The 21,882-nt window shown below is 42.4% G+C and overlaps 1 protein-coding gene across 1 annotated transcript in view; it reads left to right on the plus strand.

Annotated features, from left to right (window-relative positions):
* Window positions 1-21,882, plus strand: part of TNN (tenascin N) — a 67,839-nt gene extending 45,957 nt beyond the window's left edge. Inside the window, exons 18-21 of the mRNA XM_058310158.2 lie at window positions 5,324-5,420; window positions 6,302-6,469; window positions 18,757-18,920; window positions 20,653-21,882. Of these exons, the coding sequence (XP_058166141.1) occupies window positions 5,324-5,420; window positions 6,302-6,469; window positions 18,757-18,920; window positions 20,653-20,805 (582 nt within the window). The 3' untranslated portion in view covers window positions 20,806-21,882. The remainder of the gene's footprint in view (window positions 1-5,323; window positions 5,421-6,301; window positions 6,470-18,756; window positions 18,921-20,652) is intronic.

Consider the following 21,882-nt stretch of genomic DNA (forward strand, 5'->3'; position numbering starts at 1 on the left):
AACTATATAACACTGCTACTTTTTATTGAACTTTTAAAGTCCTTTTAAGGAAATTTTCTGTTCCAGGCAGCAGGAACTCAATTTCATTAACAGGCCAAAGGGACCCTGCCCTGAGGTCAGGTAACTGAGGCCACTTGAATATTTCCATGTTTATTTTCCATCTTGCTAGCCTTAAGGACTGCATTAGAGGCTTCCACAGGCATTTAAATGAAATTTTGATGTTTTTCCTCCTGATTTAGTCATTTAGGACATTGAGTAAGTTCCAGAGTGCAATAAGAATGCTGTGGTATAAAACCAGACAAAGAGATTTTTGCCCCCTCTGAGAATTATTTGCTAAGGGCTTTTGTTTTCCCGAACAGTTCGTTATAAGGTGTTTTCACGTCATAGAATGGGTATGCATAAGATTCTGAGTATGCTGATTAAGGCTGTCTGATCCTAATGTAGAAATGATCCCGGCTGGTAAGTTCATTTGGGATCTGATAGAATAGAATGCAAACTAACATTTATTGAGTGCTTGCTCTATGTGTGCCAGACTCTGGGCTGAACACTTTATGATTTATTATGATTAATGACTTTGCTGAAGTCTCAGTTGAAGTCCATGACTAAGGAGCTGTTGACATCTTGATTTAACAGGCTGAGGAAAGTGATGCTGTCAAAGATAGCTTACTTGCCCAAGGACACAGCTGTTAAGTGATATAGAGCTGGGTCTAAACAGTGATGCAAAAGGGCACCAGAAGCATTTATTTTGGGCCCTCCCTGCCCAAGCGGAAGCATTATTTTTTTAAAAAAAATATCAACACGACTGCTCTTATCACACTTGGTTCTCAAGGTCAAGCAGATTATATTGGAAGAGGTAACAGTGAAGAAAATTCAGTCAACCAGTTGACAGATCTTAAGTGCAAACCCACAGTTTCAGAGATCATTTGCCATCTCTTTCGGAGCTAATAAGAAAGGCAGATCCCTTTCTTTCCTCCCGTAGGTGTAGCTTAAGAGTGTTACGTCTGTGTTCTCCGCCGAGGAGATGTTTCAGGCCAGTGACCTGTTGAAATGGCACGTCTGCTCTCGTTGTCAGAGGTGTCTTGGGTAGATGAGGAGCATTTGGGTGTTGTGTTCATTGACTGGAGATGGGGACAGAACACATCTGTCCAGAGGGGCAGGTTTGGATTTGAGCCTAACCTTGTACTAAGAACGTGATTTGACAGGATGTATGTGGAACAAAACATCTGTGCCACATCTGCCCTAGGGTTCCACTGTTGATGATAAGACAGGAGCCCCAGGGAAGGGACTGGAACAGACGCCTTGCTAGGAAGTGAACAAAACCTCAAAGCTAAAGAATTTTCTTTTCTGGAAAAATGACTCAGTAGACAGCTGGCATTTTTAAACTATCTCCCTGAAAGAGGAGTAGATTTGTGGTTTATCCTTGCATCAGCCACAGAATAATTCTGTAAAGGACTCTGGTTAAGTGTTTCTCTCAACTTTTACATCTGTAAAATGGCATAATTATACTTGCTTCAGAGTTGGCAATTAGCATGTGCGCAGTAAATGATCAAGTAAGTGAATAAACCATTAAAAAGAAATGAAGGAAGCCAAGAAAGGAATGGGTCATCTTCAAATATGGACACTTGTGAAAAGAGGAAAGAGAATAACCGTGTTAATGCAGTGTGTTACTGTTTGCCACGATCGTTCCTAAATTCCATTCTAAACATTTTTGCATGTGCCATCTCATTTAGTCCTCCCAGCATCTCTGGCAAAGATAAAAACTTCTTTCCCATTTCTATCCCTGCTTTACAACGAGCAGACTGAGGCTCAGGGAGAAAAACGAGTGACTCACTGTCATCTGCCAGTAGGTGGCAGTGCTCTGACTCCAGGCCTGGAGTCTACCCACTGATGCCTCAGTTCAGTGCCTCCTGGGTAGCAAGCTTGGCTTCATGCTTCAGGAGTTAGGCGAATGTGAGCCTCCCATGTGGAACCTTAACATTGTTGTAGCGTTGGTGAAACCTGCTCTTCTCGTCTCTCCCTGACTCTTCTTAAAGAAAAATGTGAAGAATGAACAAATACTGTGAGGTTTACCTTATCGAATTCAAGATAATGTATTTTACTTCAAGGCACCATGTTGTGAAGCATGATGGAAAGGAGAAAGATTAGATTTTGTGTTGGTGATTTTGCATTGCAATGAAGACAAAGAAAAAGATCTAGAAAGAAAGATGCATTTCTAGCTTTTGGTTAGTGGGAACCAGTTCTAAGTTTAGCCAGTGTTTTCCTTGGCTCTCAAGGTCATGCAGAATTATATGCATCATTTTAATTTCAATGATATGCAGGGCTGTGTTTAGCTTTTAGTACTTTTTAAGTTTACTTCCTATAAAGGAATCCAATTTACTCTGATTGGAACTGCCTTCCTTCCCAAAATAGAGAAATTTTTGAAAAGAAAGCAGTCTATATGCTCATGTATTTGATACTGTTAACCATGCCTTTCTTTTTGAAACCTATTCTCTGCAGCTTTTGTGATTCTAGTTTTCTTTCTATATTTCTAGTTGTTTCTTATCTCTCATTCTCTCACTCTTTCTCCTTAGTGAACTCATCCTTCTTGTTGTGGCCATTAAATATTAGAGTTCCTAAAGGCTTGATTTTAGGGCATTTCCTCTTTTCAGTTCCTATTTTCTCCCTAGATAATCTCATCCTTTCTCATGACTTCATTTTACTGTCTGTGTCCCAGCTGCTCTCTGTTTTAGTTAGGATAGGATACGCTAAGTTGCAGTAACAAACACCAAATTCCAGTGATTTAACACAAAAGTTTTTTCTCACTTGTACGAAGTCTTCTGTGGGTTTGCCAGCCACTTCTAAGTGGTGACTCAAGGAATCAGGATGTTTCCATCTGTGGCTTTGCCATTTCAACTTGTGGCCTTCACAGTAGCACTGTGGAACCATGACAATAGAAGAGAGCATGGTGAGCCCCACCCACTTACCTGTATTCCCATTTATAGCCCTTTTGCTAGAACTAATCATGTGGCTTCAACTTAACTGAAAGAGGCTGAAAAAGGAAGTCATCCTGTGCTTTTGGGAAGAGGGAAATGAAATGGGACTTGGTGCACACCAAGTGCTGTCTCAGACACACTTGCATATGTGTAAGTCCAGTTTAGACCTCTCTTTAAAACTCTAGCCCTTACATTCAACTGCCTGTATGATACCTTTACCAGAATACCTCAGAAGTACCTCAACTCAACATGTCCCCAAACAAACTCATTCTATACACAACACTTTGCCTTTCTCAGAATTTCCCATCTCAGTGAATAGCTAAGTGATAGCCATCTAGTTCTGCAAACCAAAACGCAAGGGTCATTCTTGACTTCTTCCTCTCTTTCAACTGCACTTTGAATATGTAACCAACTCTAGCCATTTTGACCTTCCATTCATTTCTATCCCGGGGGTTCTTAACAAGGAGTCTGCGAACTTGAATTTAAATTAAAAAACAAACATTTTTGTGGGGATGTGTTGGCGTGGGTGTGATATGTTTATTAAATAATATACAGTATAGTGTGGACTTAGTAAGGGGTCCGTGATTTTCATCTGACTGGCAGAGGGGTCCATGGAACAAAAAAGGTTAAGAACCCCTGGTCTATCCCCATGGCAGTCCTCTGGCAGTCCCCCTAGTCCAAGTTTCTGTCTTTTCTCGCTTGTACTTCACAGTGGTTTCCTAATTGGTCTTATCAGATCTTTTCTTGCTCTAACCAATCCATTCTCTGCACAGTTCCAAAGATCTGCAAAGATCCAGAGGGATCTTTTCAAGATGTAAATATGAACATCTCATTTCCTGCTTAAAACCCTTCAGTAACTTCCATCTCTCTTAGAATGGTCCACCATCTTCAACAATACCTGTTAAAGCCCCACAAGGTCTGACCTCTGCCCATCTCTCCAGCTTCCCTTCCTATTACTTTCTTTTCTTTTTTTTTTTTTAAGATTTATTTTATTTCTTTCCCCTCCCCCCACCCCCCCATCCCAGTTGTCTGTTCTCTCCTGTGTGTTATTCTTTTGTGGGCTTCTGTTGTTGTCAGCGGCACGGGAATCTGTGTCTTTTTTTGTTGTGCCATCTTGCTGTGTCAGCTCTCCGTGTGTGCAGCGCCATTCCTGGGCAGGCTGCACTTTCTTTCCTACTGGGCGGCTCTCCTTACTGGGCGCACTCCTTGCGCGTGGGGCTCCCCTATGCGGGGGCACCCCTGTGTGGCATGGCACTCCTTGTATGCATTAGCACTGCACATGGGCAAGCTCCACATAGGTCAAGGAGGCCCAGGGTTTGAACCGCGGACCTCCCATGTGGTAGACGGACACCCTATCCACTGGCCCAAGTCTACTTCCCCCTATTACTTTCTGATCAATGCCCCCTGCATCGCCAGCATCCATCTCCTGGTCCTTTTGCCTTACTACCCTTACCCATCCTGCAGCTCCCAGATACTTCCTGAAGGGAGTTTTCCTGTCTCCTTGGTCAGGTTCTCCTGTTTTATGCTCACTCAGTACTATCATACTTCTTCATTTCCCTGATCACAGTTTTAATTGCATATTTATTAATTTGATTATTTGATTCATGGCTTTTTTATTTACTGGACTCTTAGCTCCATGAGAGTAGGGACCTCTGTTTTATTTGTTTTGTTTATTCTGTTTTACTCATTTTACACATCATGTACAGTGCCAGTACATAGTAGATGCTTAATAAATATTAGTTGGATGAATGGACTTTCTTTTTTATCAGTACTAAATAAAATAAATACCTATGTAGGGAATCAAATGAATTAAAAAAACAGTTCCTACTTTCAAACTATTTAAGGTGGAAGAACAACGAAAAAGAGAACATGTAAACATAAAGTGAGTTGAATAGATGCTGAAGTTCATGGCAGAACTTTGGAATGTCCCTTCTACCCAACCCACCACTAGTAACTGTATCACCAACTTCCCAAATTTCCTCTAGCCCTAGAACTGAAAGTTTCTAGCGGGCAAGAATCTTCTCTGCTTTTGTTCTATGAATTTCAGTACCCACTATACTGCTATACCCATAAAGAATGCTAATGTAACAGAATCGAGAGACAGAGATGGGGGGTGAGGGGGGGAGAGGGGGAGAAGAGGAGAGAGAGAGGACTCTTTACAAATACAGTAATAAAAATTTTTTAGTTTTAAAAGATGAAAGGTATGTGAGTCAGAGCAAGTCAGTATATGTGTAGGTTCATAGTCCCCTCTTGTGTCTTGCTACTCCCTTGGGAAATACAAATCTTGTTCCCCTTCACTCAGTTATGTCTGTTCAAGTGTGTCAGTGTGAAGTGTCCATCTTCTTTCTCAGGTCTTCCAGAGGCGGAACACTGGCCAGCTAGATTTCTTCAAACGTTGGCGGAGCTACGTGGAAGGCTTTGGAGACCCCATGAAGGAGTTCTGGCTTGGTATGATCTCCAAGAATAGAGGAGGGATGGGTTTTGTAAGGTCAGCAGGCAGCTTAAGGAAGCTCACAGCAGTCAGGGAGAGGTTCCTGGGGCACAAGCCCTCTGAGGCACCTCCAGACCAGGTTATTGGGGGGGATGTCATGTCACTGGGAAGGTTCTCCGATGCTCTGGGCTTATAAAGGGGCATAGTGTTGTAAGGTGGTTTTCATGCTGTATCTAAGCCCTGTGGGATCTACCTGGACCCTGAAATTCTTGAGAAACCACAGTAGTAAGAGAATATTTGATTAATTGGGATTCTGGACTATTGTTGAGAGGTAATCTTATAGTCTTTGAACTTCTACTGGTAATGCCAGTCATCATGGATATTCTTTATCCTCTTTTCCTACTCCCTGCCCTATTTTGGAGCAGATGTTCATGAAGAGCGAAATAGCCAAGGTCATCAATTGGGAAATAAGGAATTAAAAAATCATAATCTAGCTACTCAGTGTCTGATCGAGTTGAGGATGTTTGTGGTTTGCTTGGTACCAAATCTCTTCAGAGATCTTAGAATGAGTAGTTAATCTATTCTACTTGGTAGGGTAAGTAGGCGACAAATATAATTGCCTCTGTTTTAGAGAGATGGAGTCAGTGGAGGTAGATTTATCCCTTGATTACCCTCCAGCACTCCCTTCTGTAGGACAGAGTTCCCATACTAATTGGCATCACTGTGCCAAAGAAACAATAGGTTGAGAAAATGAACCCCCAAAAGAGGTGTTGGAAAGGCCCCACAATAGCAGAGTGAGAAAAGGCTAAGGGGACTTCTGGTCATGAAAGGCTCAAATGCAAATAGTGTGTGTTCATATCCACTGATTGGTTATTGAGATTCTATTCCTTATTTTTAGGACTTGACAAGCTACACAATCTCACCACTGGCACTCCGACTAAGTATGAGGTGAGAGTGGACTTACGTACTGCCAACGAATCTGCCTATGCTGTGTATGATTTCTTCCAAGTGGCCTCCAGCAAAGAGCGGTATAAGCTAACAGTTGGGAATTACAGAGGCACAGCAGGTAAGAAAAAAACACCTCTTGCTCTCTGTGTTTAAAGGATTGGTTTGCTATGGATCTGAAGAGTGGAATATTGTTCTGTAGAGTTGAGTTGCCCTCATTGACAATTGAGGCCTACTCTCTCTCTGCAGGGAGCTGGGTTGAATCAAGTAATTGGGGAAATAAGTGATTCTCATAAGACTAGAACTTTTGCACATTATACATTATCTACCCCCCACCCCCCAAAAATATCCCTTCTCTTTTACCCTCCAAGTTTAGGCTGATGTACATTACCTGATGAACCCACATTATGAGCTATTTCATGGCACCTGCCATGCTTCCATTCAGCTTCAGCAGTGAACCTGCCATCTTCATCTACACAGCAGAGTGTGTGTTACTATTTAAACAGTTTTGGCTCTCTGCCATAAATACAGAAGAATGAAGGTGCTGATTCAAATGATAAGACATGTAGGTCTCATTAACTTAATACAATTGTGACAACAGAGATTAGCAGTTGAGTTGAGAGTGGGCAATCTTTAGCCTCTTAGCTACTCGTTGAATTTAAGTCAGTTGATGATGTGTTCAGTTATGAAAAGAAAAGAACAAAATTAAGCAGTGTGAAATACTGGAATTATACCATTGAAAATTTTACTTAAGGTTAGTGTTTTTTAAAAAATTTATGTAAGTATATCACTCATACATAAACATAAACAAGCGTACAGTAGTAATTGTGAGCTTACAAAACAAACATAGATAACATCATACAGGACTCTTATAACTCACCCTACCACCAATACCTTGCATTGTTGTTAAACATTTTTAACTAATGATTAAAGAGCATCATTAAAATATTACTACTAACCAAAGTATTTTTCCCCCAACCCACCCTATTATTATTATCTTTATATCATTTATATATGAACGTACATTAACAATAAGTCTATAGTAAAAGTTGTGAACTTACAAAGCAAACATGCATAACATCATACAGGGGCCCCATACATCAACCCTCCACCAACCCTTGCATTGTCATGAGACATTTGTTACAAATTATGAAAGAATATTTTCACAATCTTACTACTAATTAGAGTCTGTATTAGTCTGCCAAAGGGGTGCTGATGCAAAATACCAGAAACCTGCTGACTTTTATAAAGGGTATTTATTTGGGGTAGGAGCTTACAGTTACCAGGCCATAAAGCATACATTACTTTCCTCACCAAAGTCTGTTTCCATGTGTTAGAGCAAGATGGCTGTCAACATCTGCGAGTGTTCAGGCTTTCCAAGTTCCTCTAGGCTCAGCTCCTCTGTTTTCTCCACAAGGTTAGCTATAGACTATGAGCCTCTTTAGACTTTGCCCCTCTCCATAAGGTCAGCTGTAGACTATCAGGTGAACGGCTCTGTCTCTCTCTCTGGGGTTTCTGCCATGTCTAAGGAGCCTTCTCTATTCCTCTGTGTTCTTCTCCTTGCTCAGGTCCTCTCTTTCCAGGACTTGTTTCTCTTTCCTCTACATGCTGACTTCCTGGAGCTCCAGCTTAAGACTTCAGCATCAAACTCCAACATCAGAAACTCTCCAATTCTGTCCTTTGCCATGTCTTTGATCTGAGTCCCCACCCACCAATGCCCTAATGACATGGCCCAATTAAAGCCCTAATCATAACTTAATCACACTCATGTGCAGACCAGATTACAAACATAATCCAATATCTATTTTTGGAATTCATAACCATATCAAACTGCTACAGAGTCATTATTGCACACTTGGTGTATTTCCCCCCAACCCACTCTATTATTATTTTTTAAATATATTTTTATGACAGAGGTTGTAAACTTAGAAAACAATCATGCACATGTGCAGAATTCCCAAACAACACCCCTCCACCAACACACCACCCTGTGGTGGAATATCTGTTACGTATTATAAGATAATATCTGATTTTTACCACATCCATAGTGTACATTTGGGAAACATTTTCTAACTGCCCCATTATCAAGACAGTACATCTTTGGCATAGAAGCAAGAATATTACATTATTACTGCTAACCATAGTCCCTAGGTCACTCCAGTTGTATTTTTCCCATGCTTCTCCACATTCCCACCACCTTGCAACAGTGTACATTTGCTCTAGCTGATAAAGGACACTTTTGCATCTGTACCACCAACTACATTTCTTGTTCACCTCTGGATTTACTGTGCTAATCAGTTCCTAGATTATTCTTTAGCATTCTGTCAATTGGCATTTATATCCCTAGATTACAATTTTCAGCCACATCCCATTTATAATCTAACTGTTACTCACTATGTGTTACCATACACTCTATACATTTCCACACTTTTACAGTAAAGCTAATTAAAAGTTCTACATACATTAAACATCTGTAGTCCATCTCAGTCCTCCTCTTATCTCCTTTAAGAATCCACCACCTACTACCAGGACTTGAAGATATTTTCCTATATTTTCTTCCAGAAGTTTTATGGTTCTTGCTTTTATATTTAGGTTTTTTATTCATTTTGAGTACATTTTTGGATAGATGAGAAATAGGGGTCCTCTTTCCTTCTTTCGGCTATGGATATCCAGTTCTCTCAGCACCATTTGTTGAACAGACTGTTCTGCCTGAGCTGGGTGGGTTTGACAGGCTAGTCAAAAATCACTTGACCATACATGTAAGGGTCTGTTTCTGAATTATCAGTTTGGTTCCATTGGTTTGTGTGTCTGTCTTTTATGCCAGTACCATGCTGTTTTGACCACTGTAGCTAGGTAATATGATTTAAAGTCTGGAGATGAGAGTCCTCCAACTTCACTTTTCCTTTTTAAGATGTTTCTGGCTATTCAGGATACCTTATCCTTCCAAATAAATTGGATAATCATGTTTCAATTTATTTTAAAAATGCTGGTGGAATTTTTTTTATCAGGATTGCATTCAATCTGTATATCAATATGAGCAGAATTGACATCTTAATGATATTTAATCTTCTAATCCATGAGCATGGAATGTTCTTCCAATTTTTTAGGTCTTTTTTATTTATTTTAACATTGAGTTGTAGTTTTCTGAATACAAGTGCTTTTTATCATTGGTTAAATTTATTCCTAAATATTTGGGTATGTTCTGTCATATTTTATTTTCACCACTCTTGACATTTTGTTACTTTTATTGATATAATCTTCATTTCTAGACTCTCTTCCAGGCCTCTCTCTCTCGTCTTTTCTTTTCAGGCTCTAGCACACCCTTTAGTATTTCCTGAAAATCCAGTCTCTTGGTTAGACATTCTCTCAGTTTTTGTTTATCTGTGAATATTCTAAATTTGCCCTCATTTTTGAAAGGCAGTCTTGCTGGATATAAGATTCTTGACTGGAAGTTTTTCTCTTGTAGTATCTTAGATATATCAGACCACTGTCTTCTTGCCTTCATGGTTTCTGGTGAGAAATCAGCACTTAATTTTATTGGGTATCCCTTATATGCTATGCATTGCTTTTCTCTTGCTGTTCTCAGAATTCTCTATTTGTCTTTGGCATTTAACATTCTAATTAGTATGTGTCTCAGAGTTGGTCTATTTGGATTTTTTCAGATGAGAGTATATTGTGTTACTTGGACATGGATATCTACGTCCTTTGATAGGGTTGGGAAATTTTCTGCCATTATTTCTTCAAATATTCCTTCTGCCCCTTTTCCCTTCTCTTCTCCTTCTGGGACACCCATGACACATGTTTGCACCTCTCTTGCTATCATTTAGTTCCCTGTGACTTTGTTCAATTTTTTCTATTCTTTTCTTCATCTGTTTTTTTGTATGTTCACTTTCAGAGGCCGTTTCTTCAAGCTCATCAATCCTTTCTTCCACCTCCTCAAATCTGTTATTATATGATTCCAATGTATTTTAAATTTCATTTATTGTGTCTTTCATTCCCATAAGGTCTGCTATTTTTCTATTTATGCTTTCACATTCTTTCTTTGTGTTCATCCAATGTCTTCTTAATGTATTAAATATCTTTAACCATCTCATTGAATTTATTAAGGACAATTTGTTTGAGCATCTATGATTCGTTGTCTCAACTCCTGTGTGTCATCTGGAGGCTTATTTTGTTCCTTTAATTAGGCCATATCTCCCTGTTTCTTGGTGTGGATTGTTATTTTTGGTTGGTGTCTTGGCATCTGGATTACTAGAGTATTTATTCTGGGTGCAGTTTTTCTCTTTAGTTTAGGGCTTCCTGCCCTTTCTCCCTTGCTGGTTTTGCAGTAGGAGTCAAGGATGTAGTTGGTGCTATAAGCTGTGGAGGCTCAAGCTGCCCTCATTGCCCCAGGGACTGTTGAAGCTTCTCCCAACTTTCTCCTTTGCCAGGGGTAGGGGCTGAGTCACAGCTGTGTGAATAATCCAAGTAGTACAGGACTAGACTGTAGTTGCTCAGCGAGACTGATGAAGCTTCATGCCCCTTTTCCTCTACCTGGGGTGGGGATGGAGCTGCAGGTGTGGGCAGCAGTCTATGCAGTTTAGGTCCAAGATGACCTCAGTTGCCCTGGTAGACTTCTGATTATTCAGTCTGTGCCAGGCAAATGTACCTGTAGTTCCCTGGATAGGCTGGTGCAGGGCCTGCCTGCTTCCTCCCTGCTAGAGATGGTGCTGAAGCCTAGGCTAGGGCTGCGGGCCAATCTGGGTGAAAGAAACCAGTCCCTACCATTGCAGTGATTTTCAGTCAGCCTGGCTTTCTCTCATGCTGGGGGCAGAGTCAAAATGGTGGCTTCAGTCCTCTTTCTGACTTGGACAAGTTCAAACTTTAGCTGTTCTTAGGGTTATACTTTAACCAGCTGAATTTACTAATTAGTAGGTGAAATCGGTGCCCAACTGTCTCTTCCTCTCCTTTTTGGGGAAATGGAGCTTCCAGTTCCAGCCACAGAATATCTCCTGAGACCAGAGTACGATGATCACCCACCTCTGTGGCATGGCCTGTAATTTCCCAGAGAGGCTGGCGCAGGTCCTCCCAGCTTCCTCCCTGCTGGAGGTGGGGCTGGGGCTTATGCTAGAGCTGCCACCTGGCCTGGATGGAAAGAAGCCAGTCCCCACCAGCACTGTGATTTTCAGTCTGTCCCACTTCCGCTTGTGTCAGGCATGGAGTTAAGATGGCAGCTACCGGCCTCTTTCTTATTTGGACAGTTTCAAACTTTAGCTGTTCTTAGGATTATACTTTAGTCTATCGAATTTACTAATCAGTAGCTGAAGTTGGTGCCTAACCGTTTCTTCCTCCCCTGTTTTGGGGAAATGGAGCTTCCAAGTCTAGCTCCCGAGGCAGCTTATACCTCCAGTGAAGGATGGGACTGACCTCCAGTGTGGAGCACTTTACTTACAAATCTTCTCTGCAGATGGGCAGCCTCTTCCTTCCATTCCTTCAAGGATATTGTAGGATGCTTTTCTGGTCTTCTGAAGCCCCCAAACAGGTGCTTCAGATAGCTCTGGGTGTTTACTAACTGCCCTTTAGCAGGAACAGACTCTAGGAGTCCCTTATTCCACTGCCATCTTGCTGGTTGTCCTAGGGTTTTAATACTACATTTTAACCTGTATTTATAGTTTTTAAACCCTAACAAGTACATCTGTTGTTTGATGTTTGTATGCTTTTGACTTTGGTAGAACTATATTGGAATGTATTATAAGTACAAGCCTACCAGCTGCACAAGACATGGTCTTTTCCCTTAGACTCACATGTAAATAGATGAATAACAATATAAGATAACTTTTGCAAAGGGTCAAATAAGTAGTAAGGAAAATAAAGAGCTGCAGCAGTGTGGAGAAGGCTCTTACATTGAGGAATGAAGCAACTAAAGGACGCTTTCTGCAGGACAGTGTGTGGGAGATGGGTCTGAAGGAGGGTGGAATGTTGATGGAAGGAAAGAAAGGGGCTCTTCAGGCCTGGGGGAAATCTTGAGACAAGCAAGCACTGAATAGAGGCAAGGACATTGGGGTGCACTCTTGAAGCCTTGCAAGCCACTGAGGTACCCCAAATGGCAGAGGACCATCAGCCATTAGGGTGTCTGGAACCATGATCTCAAATGGCTAACTGCCAGTGCAAAGTTTCTTTGAGATCTTATATTTTAATTTTAAATGTCACATGAAATTGGCACTTACTCTTGATTGCCAGCACCCAGCCCGGAGCCTGGCATGGAGTGGGTGAGTTTAAAAAATGAAATTTCTAGCAGGACTTTGACATGTAATTTCATGGATGTTTTATATATTAAAAAATAGTTGCTGAGACCCAAACAATTTCTAAAGGGGTCAATGAAGAGGTAGTTTGGTGACATGGTGACATCGTAGGAGACAAAGTAGGAGACAAGGACAAGAGTAGGAGCAGTTTGAGCTGTAGACATGGGAAAGCTGTTCAAGGATTCTGAGTAGGGGTTGGGTAAGAACAAGTGCGCGAAGAATTGTTTCAGGGGGAAAAAGCCATCCTTGAAAAAAAACGAGCTCAGCAACCGGAAGAGCCCCACTGCTTTAGATTTTGCCATTTCTCTCATCAGTGGTCCTGCATGTCCATTGGCTGGCAACAGGTTGGCAGCCCTTTTATACTGTACACTATCCATTCAAAGTGTAATATAAAGCATGGAAGTTCAGACACAGGAGAAAGACAGTTAAGATACATTTGGGCAATACAGATGAATGTTCATATGATTGTAAGGATATTAACTGGATGGGGGTTGGGTATTTAAAGATGCCATTTTGTAGGACTAAACACTCTGCCTTTTTTTTTTTTTTAAACGTATCTCTAAATAAAATCAGACTACATTCCTGACAGTTTATTTTAGGATCTCTCAAGCTTCTGGTGTAATGAGGTGTGTGCATTCCTGACTCCCTTAGACCCCTCAAGCCTCTTCCTGAGACCTCATCGACATGGAGCCTGTCTCGCCATCCCTTTTTCTTTGGTTACCCCATCCACTCTGCTTGACTACAGTGATCAGTTAACCTTCAGTCTTGCTTTCTCAGGGTAAAGAGTCCCAGTCTTTGGAAATTCCATTCATGGGACCTTCCTCAGACAAGATTATGAAAATGGGGTATTTCCCTTTGCCACTGTGTCCCACACCTCTTCCCTGGACCCAGTGCCCTTGCTGACCTCCTATTTGTGTACCACACTCAGGTCTGCCTCCCAATCTGCCCATTCACCTTTCCTCTACCATTAAAATTTACCTTTTCAGAAGCCTGTCTTAAGATAATCCAGTCAATGAACTGAAGCTAAATGTGAAACTGGGTGAAAGGGAGACAAATATTGGTGAATTAAAGTGATTCTCCTACCACGTACTACATTTGCATTTTAGCTGTGATCTGGGGATACTTGCTGCTCTAGGGTTGGTCGGGCCAATGGTGCAGGTCGGTTTTACCTTTTAGTAGGAAGCCCTGGGAGACTTTCAAATCACACAGTATTTAGACAGCAATCTAGTCTTCCCATGTGTACTATTAGGGAGGTTCATCTTTCCTTATAGATGCACTTCTATGAGGAGAGTGTTGAAATTTAGGAAGCTTCTGGCCATTCGTGTCCTAAATGATGAGGCAATGTTTAGAGGACATGGCGTTCAAATAGAAGCTGAACCTCTTGTTATAGTCATGTGTGTGCCAGCTCTCTCCAGCTTTAAAAAATTTTTTTTAGAAATTTATTTATTTAAAAAATAATTTTATTGTAGTAACATATAACTAACATAAAATTTGCCATTCTGACCATTTTTACATGTACAATTCTAGTGTTAATGACATTCACAATGTTGTACTACCATCACAACCATCCATTGCCAAAACTTTGTCATCACCCCAAACAGAAACTCTGTACCTGATAAGCACTAACTTCCTATTCCCCTCTTCCCCAGCCCCTGGTAAGCACTATTCTACTTTCTGTTTCTGGGGAATTTGCCTCTTCTAGATATCGCATATAAGCGGAATCATACATATTTATCTTTTTTGTGTCTTCCTTATTTCATTTAACACAATGTCTTCAAAGTTCAACAATGTGGTCATATGTATCAGAACTTCATTCCTTTTTATGGTGGAAGAATATTCTATTGTATATATGTACCAGATTTTGTTTATCCATCCATCAGTGTGCACTGGGGTGGCTTCTACCTCTTGACTATTGTGAATAATGCTGCTATGGACATTGGTGTACAAATTTCTGTTTAAGTCCCTGTTTTAATTTTTTGGGGGTATATACTTAGAAGTGGAATTATGTGTCCTATTGTAATTCCATGTTTAGCTCTTCAAGGAACTGCCAAATGCATTACTTTTAACTCCATTACAGCTCTAATTAAAACTGAGAGATGTGCAGCCCTAAGAGAAAGGTAGGTTTAAGACTTCTCCCACTCAGACTGTCCAGGTGGGCCCTCAATTTTCAGCTTCCACTGAAGATATATCAGAAAGCCTATTCTTTCTCTGTGAAGGAAACTCTAGTAAGTTAATAGTATGTAAATACAGCTTTTCATTCTGAGTCCTGGAGTGGGACAGAGGGTATGTCTGATGATCTTTACCTTTGGATGCTAGAGATTATTATGCAAATGTAAATAGACACTCAGAAATGGGCATGGTTGCAGAATGACTCCCATTGGCTAACTGATCAATGACAGCTGATTTTAAGTCCCACTTGATGGGACTCAGTGTTCCTCAACCAAGGACAGTATCACCTTCTGGCAGGATTTGGAAATGTGCCTGGGGACACCACTACCATTTAGTGAGCTGGGGCCACAGATGTCAAATATCTCGAGTGAAGAATTGTCCTGGGCCCAAATGCCAGTGCCTTCCTGATGTAAAATACCTCAGTGAATTCTTTAACATAAAAAGAAAGAGAGAAAAAATAATTATTGATTACATAGACAAAGATAAAGATATGAATGGCATGAATCACTCAACCTTTCATTTGCTAACTCCTGATCCCCAGGTAGAAGACATTCAGCCCCCAGATATATGACCCTTTGTCTGTAGGTGACTTATAGGAACCATGATGTCAGTGGCTGATCCTTGTTTTGATGGTTCAGCCGCCGGGGTCATCATCTTTCCTTTCCAGGGTGTGTTTGAGGAGGAGCATGTGTCTTAGAGTGACATTTTGATGAGATGGTTGATGATCAGCTCAATGCCCCCACCCTGATGTGGGTTCAGCTCTTTTATGGGCCTGCCACCAACAGCCCCAGCTCCCCATCTAAGAAAATCAGATTCCCACCCAAAGCTATACCACTAGACATGGGACACTTATCTCTTTTTTTTTTTTTTTAAAGATTTATTTATTTAATTCCCCCCCCTCCCCCTGTTGTCTGTTCTCTGTGTCTATTTGCTGCGTCTCTTTGTCGCTTCTGTTGTCGTCAGCAGCGCCATTCCTGGGCAGGCTGCACTTTCTTTCGCGCTGGGCGGCTCTCCTTACAGGTGCACTCCTTGCGCGTGGGGCTCCCCTACGCGGGGGACACCCCTGCGTGGCGTGGCACTCCTTGCGCCCTTCAGCACTGCGCATGGGCCAGCTCCACATGGGTCAAGGAGGCCCGGGGTTTGAACCGCGGACCTCCCATGTGGTAGACAGACACCCTAACCACTGGGCCAAGTCCATTTCCCACACTTATCTCTTGTGTTTTCTCCTAAAACTCAGAAGGGAGGTTGTCTAACGAGCATCACTTTGACTACTTTATCTTACATGGGCCAATAAATGGAATAAATCTGAACATCTCTTAGCTAGGACCTCATGACCAGAGCCAAGGGATTTTTTTTTTCATCTTTTTTTTTTAAGATATATAGATCACACAAAATGTTACATTAAAAAATATAAGAGGTTCCCATATACTCTACTCTCACACCCCCACTCCTCCCGTATCAACAACTTCTTTCATTAGTGTGGTACATTGATTGCATTTGATGAGTATATTTTGGAGCACTGCTATACAGCATGGATTATTTACATTGTAGTTTACACTCTCTCCCAGTCTACTCAGTGGGTTATAACATATGACAGCCAAGGTTTTTTTTGTTTTGTTTTGTTTTTGTTTTTTGATTTATGAATACACTCACTATCTACAGTCTGAACATTTGTATGGATGCAGTTTCTAGAAGGTAGAAAATCCATATGCAGAAAAAAATACAAAAGAAACAAAACCAAAACTCAAAGAAAGGAGATGAAAGGGGCTGAGTTGTTTTGCTCTCTGGGTAGAAGTGGCCTGTATTGCCCATTTCTTGCTCCTCCTGCTTTTTCTGGGGTAGACACAAAGAATCCTCTGTTTGGGCTCTGAGAGTCAGAGGGCAAATTAGAACCTTCCTTTTACAAGGTGTCATCAATTCTTTATGTATCCGCCCCACCCACTCCAGCTAAGCTCACGGGAACAAGGACCAACTCATTTTTGTATTGCCGGAGCCTGTCAAGGTATTGGTCCATTGCAGGCATTCAGTAAATATTCCCTGAATAAATAAATGAATGAGAGTATAGGCCAGAGGGTCTCAAATGTTAACTTGCATCAGAATCATCTAAAGAACTTGTTAAACAAATGGGATAATGTATACAAAGTCTTTTAGTATGGTTAAAGGGAAAATATTAGGTGGTATATATGTTGCTAGAATAAAAATTTTAAAAATCCATAGGACTATATAACACAGTGAACCTTTATATAAACCATGGACTCTAGATAATAGTTCAATTGTAATACTATTCTCTCATCAATTGTAACAAATATATCACTCTAATGCAAGATGTTAATAATAGGGGGATATATGGGAACTCTGTTTTCTGCATGATTTTTCTATAAACCTACAACTTCTCTAATTAAAAGAACAGCAAGACCATTGAAACAAATAAAATCCCAAAGCAGCACAGACTGTGGGATCCTACCCCCTAGTTTCTAGTTCTGTAGGTCTGGGGTGGGGCCTGAGAATTTGCATCTCTAACAAGTTTCCACGGGAGGCTGATGCTGCTGGACCTGGGAGCACGCTCTGAGAGCTGCAGGCTATAAGGTAGAGCTCGCTCTTGGTGTGGACTGAAGCTGTTGGAAGAAGGAAGTCACAGGTGATTTGGGGGCTCAGAAAGAACATCATACTTGGAATTTGAGGACCAAGCTACAAGTCCTGCCTCTGCCTTTTGTGGGCCATGTGATCCTGAAAAGCCTCTAGAGTCTAATCTCTGTGAGTTTGTTTCCTCCTGGGACTAAGAGCTGCCCGCTCCACCTCGCAGGTGTGTTGTGAGGATCAAATGAGAATATATATGTGAAGATGACTGATAAACTCAGATTGGATGTAAATTTCAGTAATATTATTGTAGGAACAGAACTTGATTGTCCTTATTGCCTTTTTTGAGCTGAATAAAGAAGTAAATGTATAAAAGGATGACCAACAGGGTGGGGAAATAGACTAAATGCAAGTTAAGATAATTCGAGCACATTTCCAGATAGGCTGTAATTGAGCACTGAATTGTATATGTCCCCCGAAGGGTTCTGGAAGTTTGGATAAATGTGCATGTGTGTCAGAGGGTGTGTGGGAGGATCAATGTGGGCTGGAGTGGCTGGAGGGACCGTCTCAGGAGTGGGTTTGAGCTTGACTTTGAGAGATGATTAAGATTTGGATCAATGATGGGCAGAGAGGAACCCCATGAGCAGGAGCCTGTCCATTCCTCAAGTGGAGGGTGCCTGGAGGGACAGAAGGAAATGAGACTGCGTGCAGCCAAGGTCCAGGCTGGGGAAGCAAGAAGGAGTCATTTACCTCCATGTGGCAGGAAGTAGGACCTTAGGCCTGAGATGATGAAGATGATGCGTAAGCTTCAGAGGGGCTGGCAGCCAAGAAGCCAGAGAGTGTTGTGTTAATTCAGGCCCAAGAAGATGAGAACCAGGCTATGGTGGCAGCCACGGGAACAGACAGGAAGGGCTGCATATGAGTGAGTCACAGAAGGGAGGGCTTGATCAAGAGGCGCCAAGGGATGGTCAAATGTGGCTCAGGGGTTTCACGTCTGGGTGGCTGGCAGGATGGTAGAGCCAGAGACGGGGAGGGTACGAAGGTGGTTAGCGCGTTTGGAGAGTGCTCAGGTGGTATGGGGAGAGCTGAGGAGTTTGGTTTTGGGTATTTGACAGGACTATGAAGTTTCCAAGTGAAAAAACTTTTTGGGCAGTTGGAGAAAGAGGCCTGAAGTTTGGATGACAGGCCAGGAGACAGAAACTGTCTTCTGTGTCATGTCCTTATCATGCCCATTTTGAGGAAAAGGGTTGATATAACTGGCGTAACTGACCGTTACCTCATGCCTAGAGATTTTCCTGCCAGGTCCTCTTTTGGGCCAGAGCACGGCCACCCCTTCAGCGGCTCATCTTTGGTTTGTGCTCCCCTCTCTTCTCTCCTGCAGGGGACGCTCTTACTTATCATAATGGATGGAAGTTTACAACTTTTGACAGAGACAATGATATTGCCCTCAGCAACTGTGCCTTGACGCACCATGGCGGCTGGTGGTACAAGAACTGCCACTTGGCCAACCCCAATGGCCGATACGGGGAAACCAAGCACAGTGAGGTAGGTGACCGGGGAGTTTTTTTTTGTTCCAGGCTCTGCCAACATCCGGCTACCGAGGGGACATGCTCCAGGCTAGTCTGGCTGTCCTTCTCCCCCCATGCTTCCAAGTAGAGCTCCTCTCCAGGCTCTGTGGCCTTGAGAGCTGGGCCTGCTCTGGGCACGTGTCTGTGGGAAGCTCAGGCTGTCTGCTGCTGTATCAGGACAGGTGATGTGAGTCGCGGGCCATTTCACTTGGCTGGTTCATACATGGATACTCCATAATCCTGTCTGGTTGTTCTCCAGACCAGAGCTATTTTCTCTCCAGTCTTTTGATGACAGGGAAAACAGTCTTTTCTGCCTTAGGTCAGACCCACCCTTGGATCTAGTTCACCCCAAACCACCACATCTGCCCAGTGTACTGAGCTAAGGCCTTCTCTCCACGCTGCAAGTGTGCTCACCAGGCCTGAGTCCTCCAGGCTCCTCTCCCTGCCTTGCTCTTGAGACTTTCCAACCAACGATTTCTCAAACCTTCGTGACCTGCATCCATCCTCCTGCCTGCTCCCTCACAGCTTATCGAAAAATTGCATCTTTGTTCTGACTCATCTTTAACCTGCTGTCCCCCACGAAGCCTTGGAGTCCCGGTTGTGGGTTTCTAATTTCCCTTTCCAGCTCCTGGTCCTAGCCCGCAGGAAGTCACCTCTCCCCAGAACTCACCTCATACCAATATTTCTGTGAATATTAGCCCTTCTCAAGTACAGGGACATTTTTATTACTTTGGCTGCAGGGACTGCCAATCCTTAAGTGATTTTTCAAAGGGAAGAAGGAGGGATTATCCTGCAGGGAAATGAAGGAGGGTGTGCTCCTGACTCTTGGAGGCAGCTTGGGGGCGGGCTCAGGGAAGCCTGTGATCAGAGATCAAACGTTTGAAAAGAGCAGCCAGCACGCTCTAAACCATCCGTGCATTTGCTAATAAAAGACATTCATCTGGTTAATGCGCTTTTCACAGTCTGCAAGGCATTTAGCTTCTTGTTTATTATTTACCTCGCAAATTAAAATATGCAAAATTGGTCACTTGGGCTCTTTATTGGCCAGGTTGTGAGGTTATTAAGTGAATTAAATATTATTGCACTCACCAGTCAAAAGACGTGAAATGAAATTTAGTCTTCAGCAGGCTATTTGTTACCCCAGAGCTAATATCTAGACAGTCTAAATTGAAAAAGATTTTACACCATTGGCCAATTAATATGTTTATTTTTTGGAAAGGAAAAGCGTGAGGCAAAGATAACTTGATGGCCTGCCAGGCCACCCCTGCAGTGTTGTCTTTGTCTCGGGCAGGCCTCGCCCACCACAGGGTCACACCCTCAGCTTCACAGAGGTCCCTCAGCTTTGAGTCGTCAGCCTGTCTAACCCCAGCTGTCCAGCAGAGGGTGCTTTTTTCCCTGAGATTCGACCTTCGCCTCTTTCATCTGCACTCGGCCAGCACCCACTTCTCTTTCTCTCCCCTACGCAGAAAAGGAGTGGTTTCCCTGGCAAAAAAGCATTCCCTCCACCGTCACCCACCCCGCTGTCCTCCTGACCAAGGCTGCTTTTTTTCTTTTCCTTCTTTATTTTCTTTTAAATGTTACATTCAAAAAATATGAGGTCCCCATATACCCCCCCACCCCACCCCGCCCCCATCAACAACCTCTTCCATCATTGCGAATGGTGAAACGTTCTTGACCAAGGCTTCTTGACTTTGGTTTCTTTTGTGTAGGGGGTGAACTGGGAGCCATGGAAGGGTCATGAATTCTCCATTCCTAACGTGGAGTTGAAAATCCGCCCTCACGGTTACAGCGGGGTGCACGCCCTGGGAAGAAAGAAGAGGACGCTGGCAGGAAAGACAAGAACGCTCCGAAGGCCCATTTGAGCCGTCACCGCAGGAGACAAGACCAGCCGGGGCTGGGGCCGCGCAAGCTTGGGGTGGGGTGGGCAGTGGCGACTGGCTGATGGCCTTTTGAGGGGAGCCTGTAGCCTGTAGCTTCTGAGGTTGCTGGATAACCTGCAGGGCCTCTAATTCAAAGCATGTCACCAAGTTCAGGTCAGAGAAGTTTCTCCTGTCACCTGCATTTTTGACCATGTGATATTACCTATACCCGGAGTCCTGAAAATCAACAAATCAGTAGTTGCCCAGTGTATATGTGAAAGATAGTACTAGAATTGCAAGAATTTTCAGCCTGTCTCCAGTAACAAATACATTGGATTCAGGGGGAAAAATCCTTCAACACTTCAACAATTAGAAAGCTCTAGAAATTGTTTTTTTTTTTTGTTTTTTTTTTTTTAAACTCTGATAATACAAATATTCTTTCTAGAAAGAAGCTCCAAGAGGGGTTCTGGCTACCAAGGGGTCAGGACTGAGGTGGTCTGAAGCTGATTATCCCTTATTTCCACTGGGTTTTGAGGAAAAAGATGTAAATATACCCCCCCTTTCCTTAATTGCTGGTGCTATGAGGAAGAATAAAGGGAACAAAAAGGGGCTTAAATAGATTTGCCTTCTGACTAGAAAGCTGGAAACCAAAGCTTCTCTCTACTGCTATTTTTAAGTGCCCCCTTTCCAGCCATTTGCATAATCACTTTCATAGATCTGCATATGTTGTGAATAAATTCTCACTTAACTTTAAGTAACTTGACTCTTGACAACTGGTACCTCCCAAGGACTTTCCCTATGACTCCCATTCATGCCCATTAAGCCCTCAGTCTCCCCCCTTTCCCCGGCTCCCCAGGCTCCCCACTTTGTTGTCGAGGGACCCCACTGAAGTTGCTCAGCTCTGTGAGGCTTACTATCTGATTGGGGACTTGGCAAGGTCAGATCCTGTTTGCTTATTTTCCTATCCTTTTGGAAGGTTTTCTGTAACGAGTTCAGTGACCATGGAAAGTAACATAAATTCCTATTCAAGAAAAAAATAAAAAATAAAAAATAAACAACTTGATTTTAAAAAAGACAAAA

This window comes from Dasypus novemcinctus, chromosome 13 (genome assembly GCF_030445035.2).
Source record: "Dasypus novemcinctus isolate mDasNov1 chromosome 13, mDasNov1.1.hap2, whole genome shotgun sequence".
NCBI lineage: Eukaryota > Metazoa > Chordata > Mammalia > Cingulata > Dasypodidae > Dasypus > Dasypus novemcinctus.